This window comes from Condylura cristata, unplaced genomic scaffold (assembly GCF_000260355.1).
Source record: "Condylura cristata isolate star-nosed mole 26May11 unplaced genomic scaffold, ConCri1.0 scaffold00008, whole genome shotgun sequence".
Taxonomy (NCBI): domain Eukaryota; kingdom Metazoa; phylum Chordata; class Mammalia; order Eulipotyphla; family Talpidae; genus Condylura; species Condylura cristata.
This window is the reverse complement of record NW_004567109.1, coordinates 58911850-58923775: the sequence shown is the minus strand read 5'-3', so window position 1 is coordinate 58923775 and position 11926 is coordinate 58911850. Positions and strand designations below refer to the sequence as shown.

Below are 11926 nucleotides of genomic sequence, written 5' to 3'. Positions count from 1 at the left end.
ACAAGGAAACACCAGTAATTTAGATGGAAAATGTTGAACATTCCCAGACTTGAAAAATAACTTCCCAAATCATACCGAATAACACATAAAGCCTAAAATAACATTAACGGTTAATAAAAGAGGGGAATGATACGATAATACACAGCCTGTGTAAAGCCCTGGGAAGGAGCCTGGTGGAGCCACACTCACTGCAGGGTTGCTGTGCCTCTAGGAAAGCAAAACCAACAGGGAATGCTTTTTGCTTTTCAGCTTTTGTCATAAAAGCGAAAATCCTCTTTGGATTACATTCAGTTCATGCAAATGGGCTATAATGTGAGTCTTTCCTAAAAGCAAAGTGGCATAAAATGACCTTTGGAAAATCAGGAACTGCCTGAATCTGTTTTGACTTTGTGGTGTTCAAACCCAGGTTTGTCGCCTCAGCTTAATAACCCTGGAGGAGACACTGCGGCTCTTTGGACCCCCCACCCCCTTATCTGGGAAAAGCCAGTCAGTACAAAGGGTGACAGAGTAACCTCCTGAGGTGGAACAGTAACAGCCCCGGGGAGGACTGAGCGATTGACGCTCTGTAGCCTGTGTGTACATCCAGACAGGCCTTCCTGGCATCAGGAGAAGGGAAGTGGGCACGGAGGCGGGTGGAGTGGGCTTGTGGCACTTTCCTCTTTTTCTTTTAAGTTCTCTTTCATGGGGTTTCAGCATTGCACACACAATTGAGATGGAAAAAGAAGATCACGTTAGGCAAAGCCAATAGATCTCTAAAACACTCTGCAGTTGAGACTATTTACTCTGCTTTAAGAAGAAAGCAAGCTGTTCACCTTGCATAAAATACTAAACTTACATCCTCTCAGATTTTTCATGAAGCCACCTCTGAAGTGATCTTACTGGAAGAAAATGGGATTTAGATTAAGATACTTAACCTAGTGGGGACATCACTTAACTGTATGACCCCAGGCTGTTTCCTGTCTCTCTTCTCCCTTGTTCCCCCTCTGTGACAGGCCATTGCTGCAGGTCTGCTAAACTTAGGTGTCTGACAAGACTGTTTGGTTGTACACTCCCAAACAACTATTCTTTAATATTAGTAATACAAACATTATTAATCAAACATATGACAAACACCGTCTCCCCTAAAATTTTCTCTCAATTGCTTTCTTGGGTTTAGCCAGTTTCCACTGAGTGCCTACTGTATGCCAGCATTGCAGAGCTCCTGGTTCAAAAGGGGAAGCCTGCCATTTCTGGCAAGGCCAGCTGTGAACTCATCAGTGTCTGTATGATGGTGGACCAAGCATTTCCCCACCAGAATACAGCAGACAGCAGGGACCAGTTGGAAACCATAGCGTCCATGAACATGGATGTAAGCTCAGCCCCAGGCTTCTGGAGCACCCCACCCACCCACCCCACACACCCACACACACCCCCACACCTCACACCCCCACCCATCCCTACCCCTCCCCGTGCATCTCAGCAGCCCTTCAGGGTGCCAGCCTAGCTGAAGTGAACCTCCTTACTGAGAGGTGTCACCAGAAACAACAGCAGGGGCAGGGGCTGCCATTCTGTGGTACTGTGTCACAGGCCTTTTAAATTGTCCTGTAACATCTCGGAGAGGGGTGATGTGATGGCAGAGATTACGCAGTCTGCACTCTCTTGCCTCACCACTTGCTGGCTGCGGCCCATGGCAGATGTCCCCATTTCCCTGGGCTTTTTTCCTGGGTAAGAACATCCACCTTGAAAAAGTCTTAAGAAGACTTCTTGTGAGAATATTTCTAAAGAGTCAAGTCCATGCCTGGTGTCTATCTACATGTTACTCTTCCACTCCCACTCCCTACTCCCTCCCCAAATGCCTGTACTACAGCTGTTCTTACTTCTCTCCAGCTAGTCAAAGCTTTGTCATTTTTCTCAGAAGTATAGATCTGGAGTGCCAGGCTTACTTTCTCCTTAATGGTGAAAAATGATGGAAAGCTTTAGGAAGCTCAGGGCTGCCTACCACTCTGCTAGACTCCTGGGTGCAGGTACTAGTCAGGGTGGGTTAGAGTATGCTGCTATAACAAATAGCCTTACTAGACGGCAAGGGTTAATTTCTCACTCCATCAGAGAGGCTGCGCATCCTCAATCCGGGACCCAGGCTAACAGAGAAGGTACTACCTGGAGTGTGGCCAGTCACCATAGCAGAGGGAAGTTGGGAGTAGTGAATCATGGTTGATGTTTCCATCCCAAAGTGACATGTGTCTTTCCTGCTCACAAGTAATTAGCCACATTCATTTCAAGGAGTTGGAAAAACACACATACTATGGACTCAGCAAAGAACCAGAATATTTGTGATTACCCCAACCCAACTTGAATCTAAAACATGGGTATGGCTTGAAGCCAGCGTTTATGATCACTTTCCCAAGTTACCAATCCTTGCGATTCTATCTGTCAAAACATTCCACATCGACTTCTTAGAATGTCAGTGAGGCATTGATAGTGCTATAATAAAGGTTTTCATTTGGAGTACTCTGTCCCACTTCCTCCTCACACTCCCACAGCAGTCTGTGCCTATCCTGTAAATCCTTGATTTTCCTTTTTAAAAAGATTTATTTATTTATGCACACAAGAACTGGCGTACAGGCCAGAGGTGCAGGTGGGTGAGAGGATTCACCAGAGACAGAGGAGGGAATAGAACAGGTGGGTCCACTGAAACACACTGCTGAGGGGAGCAGTGAGTCGGTCAGGAGAGGCCTACCATGCATGTGTGTCACCTTCCTGCTGGGGATAGAACTCGTACTGCAGTGGCTGCAGATCGCTTCATAGGGCTGTGCGCCACCAGGGAGGACCCTTATTTACTTTTCCATCTCCTCTCTGGAAGGAGTCTCTTTATCACTGTGCACCACTACCTGGCCCAGATCCAGACACAGAGCTCTCTGTGGCGCCAACCTGGACAGTGCTCAGTGGGCAGGGGAATAGAATGACCTGATGGGCAGAGACCTAACCAGATCAATGAACCTCAGTGGTTCTTTTCTTGACATCACCGGGCAAATCTTTGATTTAGAAATTTGCTATTTTTTTTAAATAAAGTTTTATTGGTTTATCATTAATCTGTGATACCACATAAATTTCAAGGGTGCATCTTCAATGCTACATATATATATATAAGCCTCCCTTCCCTCTCCACCATCACCTGTAATTCTTAGGAAACAGGCTGACCTCTGTCTGGCATTCTGGTGGCCCTGGGAGTGTCACTCACATTTCCAGTTTTGTGGCTAGAGACCCTCGGAAACCCGAGAATACTCCTTCCCAGCCTTTTCAGCTTTACCAGTGTAACAGCTGCGGACATAGAAGACTCTTTGCATGGAGCTCCTAAGCCTGATAGTATTGCCCTCCCCATTACTTCGGGTTGGTGAAAAGCTGAACAAAGTGAGCTTTTATATATCAAAACATGTTTTTTCACAAGTCCTTTTAAATGTCAAGGATGCATTGATCATAGTTTTGGTATCGCCCCCCCCTCTTTAGATGCAGATGTTGGACAAATTTCCTATGGAGGGAGGACAGAAGGACCCAAAACAGCGGATCATTCCCTTTCTGCCAGGTAAGTGAGACCCAGCAGTCCGTCAGCGCCCCAGAGAATCTGATCCAGCTCCCAGATGTTCAGCTCATCTTCCTTCAGGCGTTCCCCAACCACCAGCATCTTAGTCATGCTTAGGCTATGAATGTGGACTTTGGGCCCAGATGCTCCACCATTTTCCACCCATATGACCTCAGGCAACACAGTTGCCTGGGCTCCTCAAGGTCTCCTACCCCTAAGTGATAATAAGGGTTCAGAACGCTTTTGTAATGAATGCCATTTGTTATGTGGCTGCTGTGTTACTGTCCTACTGCTATCAAACAAACTGCCACCTGTCTAGCAGCTTAAAATAATACCCATTTGTTAGCATACGGTTCCATTGGTCAGGAGTCCAGGCAGGCTTGGCTGGGCTCTCTGGTTCGAGTCTCTGAAGGCTGAAGTCAGGGTCTTGGCTGGACTGGGCTCTTATCTGGAGGATTGAGGGGAGGATCCACTTTTGATCTCAGGTTGTTAGCAGAGTTCGGTTCCCTGAAGCTAGAGAACCAAGATGCTGTTTCTTTGCTGGCTGTCAGAGGGGAAGTCCCTCGGCTCCCACTGTCCACTCCACCTTTGAGTGGGCAGGATCCTTATGCTTCCAGGATCTCTGCCATCCCTCTGCCACCAGTAAGAGAAAACTATCTGCATTTCAGGGTGCATGCGATTCCATTGCCCCCAGCCAGATCTTCTGATCCAGGATTGGCTCCCTCTCTTATGGTCAATGTGGAGTATAATGTAAGAAGTTTCTAGGTATGAGATCTCATCATATTGACAGCCTGGGAGCCTGGGAGGAGCATGTGGTGTGGGGCATCTTTGGGGGACCATTTAAAAATGCTGCTTGCCTGCAGCCACCAAGTACTTTCTAAGTGCCAGGTTCTAAGTGGTAGAATTAATACAAAAGGAGCTAGTCCCTGCTTTCAGTGCATTCAGTATTCCTTTCCCTCCCAAATTCTTTACTAAAAGAATGGCAGCAAGTCTTCAGCTCAAGAAAATTTGGCCTATCCAAACCAGTAATACTCGCTAACTGTACCTGCTCTGGGGAGACCCTGGGCCAAGTGCTTTACATTCATAACCTCATTCAGGCCTCAGAACAGTCCTGCAGTGGGAGACATGACTGTGCCCATTTCACAGGTAGGAAAATTGAGCCTCAGAATAATTACAAACACTTGCACACATGGCAGAGCTAGGATTCAGACACAGGTATGGTTGACTCCAAAATCCATGCCAGATTCCCCCGGTGCACATTGTAGGACACCCCATCATCCACACTTGCTTTGGATAAACCATCTAAGCATGCCAAGTTGCCTTTCTTCATTTGCAAATAGGAAATAACCCTGGCATTTAAATGATAGGATTGGGTGAGGATTAGGTAAACTCCTAGCACATAATTAGCAGCAGTTAAGCACTTATTATTATTTTCATGTATGGATAATTAGCAAGTTTACAATTCCTCTAAATCACAACTAAATAAAGCTGGAAAGGCCTTTCCAATCTTTTTCACGTAACACAAAAGGAAGCAGGCCTGGTGATGGGGAGACTCACGTAAGAACCCAGTCTTCTCTCTCTCACTCCAGTATTCTGACGTCAGTGGAATCTTCTAGATGTTGTTCACCTTGAATAGTGTAGAGCAGGGTGGATATATTTGCCAGACCCCCATCTCTACTGGGAGAACCATTTGCCTAAACAAGCTAGACATTTTACTTCTTCCACGGGAAAAGTGTGCAATTGCACTGGAATTTCTTTTCTTTTTTCCTACTGGAGAAAACCATTGTGCCAGCTACAACAGCCAACTGTCAGTGCTCCAAGCCATACGCTTTAAGAGTCAGACACACCCAGCCCCGAGATCTCTAGTGGGCCAGATGCCGTCCTCCTCCAAGCCTTAGTAGCCACATCTGCAAAATGGGACAATAACCTCTGCTTCACCAGCTTTTCTCCCTGTCACGTAGTAGGGTCTCCTTAAAAGGGGTCTTGAGGGCCCTCCCTGGTGGTGCAGCAGGTTAAAGCACAGCACTAAGAAGCAAAAGCCACTTCCGCATGAGTTCGATCCCCGCCTGCCCCGGAGGTGACCACATGGTGTGGCAGACCTCCCCTGACCCGCCCACTGCTCCCCTCAGCAGTGTACTTCGTCGATCTGCCTGTTCTGCTCCCCACTCTGTCTCTGGTGAAGCCTCTCGCCGCCCCTGAGCCTCTGACCTGTACCCCACCTCTGTATGTGCAAATAAATAAATCTTTAAAAAAAAGGGGGGGGGGCTCTTGAGACCTTCCTTTGGAATTTCTTGGCAGTTCATATTTCACTGCTGTGGCCTGTATGATCCCTGGCCAGGGAGCTACCCACATGGCACAGCAGACCTCTCCTGTCTCACCCACTGCTCCCCTCAGCAGTATATTTCAGTCATTTTGCCTGTTCTGCTCCCTACTCTGTCTCTGGTAAATCCTCTCACACCACACACCTCTGGTCTACACCCCAGTTCTTCCATACCAAAATAAATAAAAATAAAATAACCCAAGATTTTAAAAAATGAAAATGTTAACAAAAAAAAAAAAAAAAAATCTGGGTATCCCAGTTGAACTGGGCTTTAAATGTAGGTGTTTCTTCAGGGGAGGAAAGCAGGGTAGTTAAGTTCTAACTCTTCTCTGGATAAAAGACAAAGCCAGCTCAGGCCCTCCCTGGTGGCAGCAGGTTAAAGCACAGCACTAAGAAGCTAAAGCCACTTCAGCACGAGTTCGATCCCTGCCTGGGAGGTGACCACATGGCGCGGCAGACCTGTCCTAACCCGCCCGCTGCTCCCCTCAGCAGTGTACTTAGTCAGTTGGCCTGTTCTGCTCCTCATTCTGTCTCTGATGAATCCTCTCACCGCCCCTGCACCTCTGGCCTGTGTACCCCAGTTATGTATGTATAAATAAATAAATCTTTTTAAATTAAAAAAAAAAAAGACTAAACCAGCTCTTAGAAAAGCTTCCCACACCAGGGAAGATTAAGCCGACCCTCTCCCAAGCCCCGGAAAGCCTTTGTGGTTACATCATCCTTTTCCACCCATGAATTTGTGAAAATGCTTTTCTCAAGAACTCAGCCCTTTGCCCTGCAGCTTGGCGAGGTCCCACTGGGGCATCTTTCATAGCCCACCTCTTAGCTTTTCCTCGAGGCTAGGGCAAGGTCAGGGTGCCGGGGAGAAGTGTCCCCTCTCTTAGGGGTCAGTTTTCTGCCAAGACTATCTCATCAGCAGAACAAAAGCAAGTCTCATGTGAGCACAGAGCAGGCAGCAGGAGGGGCCTTGTGTGATTTTCCACCCCAGTTGGAGTGGGGGAAGCCAACTTGGCAGAGGATGCTGCTTGAAAAATAAGAATTACAGTTTGGCCTTCCTCCACTATGGAAAACAAAAGCCTGTGATTCCCTCCTCAGAGCCTTCTCTCTGCTGAGCCCTCTTTCAGCTTCAGGAAGGTGCGGGCTGGGAGGCTCCTTGCCCTCCTTCCCCATGGCTCCCAAGGCTCCCACGGCAACAGTTCACATCAGGCGGGTGTGGGGGTGGCTGGTCCATCAGCATTTCACCCCAGAGGCACTGGCCACCCAAAGAGGTGCTGGCCACACAGCTCTGCCCTGTGACTCCATCTCTGCTGGTTATTGAGAAAAGAACATGTCCCTTTTTTGGTTTTTTAAAATTTTTTATTTCCTTGTTTATTTTTAAATTTTTTTTTATTTTTATATATTTTTTTAAAGATTTATTTTATTTATTCATACAGAACTGGGGTACAGGCCAGAGGTGCAGGGGCAGTGAGAGGCTTCACCAGAGACAGAGTGGGGAGCAGAACAGGCAGATCTTTGAAGTACACTGCTGAGGGGAGCAGCAGGTGGGTCAGAAGAGGTCTGCCACGCCATGTGGTCACCTCCGGGGCAGGTGGGAATCGAACTCATGCAAAAGTGGCTTTAGCTTCTCAGTGCTGTACTTTAACCCACTGCACCACCAGGGAGGGCCAATAATTTTTTTTTTTTTTAATGGAGTTGACAGTGGTTAACAGCACTGTGTGATTATATAAGGAGATATATAAGGAAGAATCTGTGCTCTTTTGCGGCATCGTCTAACAATTTTTTTTAAGTTCCCCTTTTGTGTGGAGGGCTAAGCTCTGCTGGGTGTGACAGGGAGATTTTCTGCTTGCGAAGATGGGGATGGCTGCTCTCCCTTTTACAAGTGAGGAGACTGAGACTGTAAGAAGGGAAAAAGTGCATTTTCCAGGGCAGCCCAGTAGGTCAGAGGCAACCGCCACAGGCCAGCCATTGTACAGGGGCTTCCAGCCCCAATGAGGCTGCAGAGGAATAGGAGTGACGCTTTGTCCTGTGTTACAACCCCCAGAGACACTGGGACCCCGGCCTGTCACCTGAAACGGTTGGGCAGTGGTACTCAGGGCCGACCTGGGTCTGTGCCCCGGGCCAGTACCAGCACCACCCCTGTTCTTGTCTGTTTAGGTGCTTCACTGCCTTCTCAGTGAGAAACCTGTACAGCCCCCTGAACGCCTTTCCTCGGATATTATACCAAAATGGAATCAAAATGTTTTTGGTAGGGACTTCTCTCTCATTTTGAAAAACAGACTAGAGGGCAAGAAGTGTTTGCTGGATGGGGTGTCTTTTCACTAGTATGCCTTACTTTTCCAGAAGACTTAGGATGTTCCTCAGAGTTGAAAGCCATGAGAGCCAGTAGAATTGTATCACAGTGACAGGTGGGAAGATGCTGGGCTTTCTGAGGATTGGGAACAGGGATAGTAGCCATCCAGCAGGGAAGGGAACACTCCCACCTATGGAAGGCCTGGCCCACAGTGTCAGCTCCAGGAGATAGTCCCTCCACCCAGGAACCCTGATGGTTCCCACAGAGCCAGCACCCATCCATCAGGGAATGCGATCCTTAGTTCCAGGGTGCTGTTTCCTACAAACTGGCACTTATGGGCAACTATGGCCTATTTGCTATTCACAAATCACAACAGAACACAGCCCCGTATCACAAACAGGCCTGGGACACTGAGGCCGCTGTTGACCTTATGACATAACTGTCTCGATGGCGGTCTTGGGATAACTCTGCCTGTGATCGATCAGCTTATGCAAGTGTCTCTTGCCACATGGTCACAATGTCCCCTCCCCTTTCCCTTGTAAAACTTTGTCCCCCATTCCTAGCCCACCCTCTGGATCCTGTGCCTCGTACCATTGGTGCATGATCAGCTTTTGCTTTCCTATATGATGACAGTAAATGGCACCAGCACTTCTGCTCGAGCAGAGTCCCGCCTTGCAGGCCTGCTACATGACTGCCATGTCCCTGTGGCATTCCCACTGCCAAGCGGCACAAAGTTTCTGTCACAACACCAGTGAAGCCAGGTTGTGAATCTCCTTTGCTGCATCCTTTGCTTTTTTTATTCTAAATATCATGAAGTTATTCTGATTCCAGAAGCCATAAATATTTATGGTATGGGCTTTGGGGGAAGCATTAAAAGGAAAGCAAAAAGCCTCTGTCCCTGTCCTTGAATCCTGGGGTGTATTTTCTTCTGTTTATTGCCTCTCTTCTAACAAACATGGTTTATCACAAGTTTGAGTCCTGTCAACATTAAAACCATGACCAGTCTCAAGAAAGGAGAGCCCAGCTCGGAGTAGGAGGAATGTGTATTTCATCTCACTGTATTTTTTCTTTAATTGGTGGAATTAAGCAAAGGGAGAGCGCCCCATTAAGCTGGCCATGTCTACCTAATTTCCTATGAATGTCCTTTTGCCCAAGAGCAAGTTGTCCAATTATTTTAAATGTCAGATTAACTGGATGGTCTTTTGGGTGCAAATGTCCCTATCACATTACATTGCAAATCTTTAAAAATCAACTGATTACTTCCCAGGATCCCTTCTGTCGTATTAGAAAAACTCACTGACCTTTTCCCATTGTCCTTTTCTTGCTGACTCAATCTTATCTGTAGAGACTGCAGTCTGTCCAGAACCATCTAGCAGGGATTAATCTCTCCTTAGCATGGTAGGCTGGTTATCCATACACCTCTCATGTGATCCACCTCCTCAGGCCAAAAGCAGATGAAGCTGTTAGGATCTTCATGCTCTGCTGACGAGGGCTGTGGTCTTCATGTGCCTTCCTCTTTGACCTTCACTTAGCCCAGAAACTTGCCCATGCCTGACAGAGGGCTCCTCTGCATCCCCTCATTGTCACTTCTTGATGTCTCTTTCTGATGTTACCCACCCATGTCTAAGTGACAGTGAGCACAGGCTGCCTTACCCTTCAGTGCACAGGCTTTGCCACCATCTCCCCATGGCAGAATCACCTGTCAGAATCTTGGGAGCCCACTAATTTGCTTTATTTAAGCAAACTCACTCGTGATGTTTCAATGTCTTGGTGTATCACTGACCTATGTGCCATTGCCATATGTCAGATGGGAGACTCTGGTACCTGAGCATTGTGCTTAGGATGTCACCAACCAGTAGGGGAGGGCCTTAGTATTTGGTGAGGTCGGGAGACTTGGAACCCTTTTGTGACAAACAGCACATGGGGCAGGAGTTGGAGGAATGTCTCACTTTTACAGGTAGAATCCACCTTTATACACTCATCAGATGCAAATGCCACATGGCAGGGGCACCAAATTGACTGAATCTTAGCCCATCTTTGTACAAGGCCCATGACTGGTAGGAAGAATCTAGGACAGGGATGCTGCTGTAAATCAACAGTGACATGTGTGCTCAGAAAGAGGCAGAAGCTCCTGACCCATTTCATGTAGGGAAGAGTTTCCCGGCAGAGATGGTGGTTGAGGACATTCCAGGCAGATGGGAAGGCATAGGAACAAAGGACAAGAACAGAAAATGCATAAAGTAGAAGAAAAGGAAAATAAAGTTAGGCATATCTGAGTATCTGTTGTCCCGCTCAACTGGTTTAAGAGCCTGAAAGTTGGATAGGGAACCTCAGATAGCATTTCTTCTCAGCATCCTTTTCACTGGCTAAGAGTCCCATCTTTCCATGGGTTGGTTCCAGCCTCTCTTAACTCACCAAAACTTACCCACTGGGTTCTACTCACTCAAACCCTTGCTCTAATGCCACAAGCCAGACTTTGTTGGTCACCCAAGCCATGTAAACATCCAGCCTAGGTATTGCTGCAGCTAGGAATTCAGATACCACTCAAGTCTATGAGAGGCAGCCACTTCCACACCTTCATAGGTTGCTGAGAACTTGCCACTGCTCCCTTCCAACTCTGTGCCCATTCATCTTCTGCAGGCAAAATTCTCTTCCGAAGAAGTCATATTCGGGATGTGGCTGTCAAACGATTGATACCAATTGATGAATACTGTAAGGTAAGTCCAAGAAATGCCAACGCCTCCCTGTGGCTCCCTGTAGATAGTTTTGTGTTCGTTCTTTCCCTTTTCTGGCTACAAAATATTCATTGTGAAAAATGTGTATAGTTAAAGAAATTAGCACTTTTTGCACCCCTCAACTCACAAAAAGATCAGAACCAAGTTGCTCTCACCACTTCTGTTCTACATTGTTCTGAAAGTTCTAGCTATGAGAACAAGGAAGAAAAAAGTTGTACCAATGGGAAAGCAAGAAAACTGCCTTCATTCACAGATGACATGATTCTGTTATAAAAAAAATCATAAAGAAGCCATAAAAAAAAAACTAGAGCTAGTAAGCAAGTTTAGTAAGATCACAGAATACGAAACAACCTAAGTGTTTAAAAACAGGTGAGTGGATCAAGATGTGTGTACACAGATGCCCATACACACACACACACACACACACACACATATACACACACTGGAATACTACTAAGCAATAAAAAAGATTGACTCATGCCTTTTGTGGCAACATGGATGCAGCTGAAAGAGCTTTTGTGAAGTGAAGTAAACTAGAAAGAGAAAAATAGCAAATGATATCACATACACATGGAATATAAAAAAACCAAATGAAAAAAACCAGATGAAGGTAAACTTTAAGGACAACCTGTGAAAACTGACTGTAGATCTTCAACTTTCAGAGGAGAAAGAGGAGGGAAAGAGGCAAAAACAAGGGGATGGAGGTGGAGAGTACAGTGGACGATGGTGGAGGACTATAGGTTCTTCAGTGGTAGGAGTATGCTAGAATGACTACACCTGCAGGGGAAATCCTATACACTATATTGTCAAAACACTAGCAAGGATGTAAAGTAACAGTATTTCAATAACAATAAAACAAAAAAAATTACAGGTTCCAAGATCACTATACAAAATCAATTCTGTTTCTATACACTAACAATAACCCCAAAATGAAATTAAGAAAATAATTCTACTCACAATGGCATCAAAAAGAATAAAATACTTGGGAGTAAAGTTAATAAAAGAAGTACAAGGTTTGTACTGAA

General features: G+C 46.3%; 1 protein-coding gene across 2 annotated transcripts in view; it reads left to right on the top strand.

Moving 5' to 3' along the window:
* The window catches only part of SH3PXD2B (SH3 and PX domains 2B), a 107613-nt gene that overhangs the window by 39548 nt on the left and 56139 nt on the right, over positions 1 to 11926 (top strand). For both annotated transcript variants that reach the window (XM_012722573.1, XM_012722572.1), the window contains exons 3-4: positions 3484 to 3559; positions 10807 to 10883. In XM_012722573.1, coding sequence (XP_012578027.1) covers positions 3484 to 3559; positions 10807 to 10883 — 153 coding nt within the window. The remainder of the gene's footprint in view (positions 1 to 3483; positions 3560 to 10806; positions 10884 to 11926) is intronic.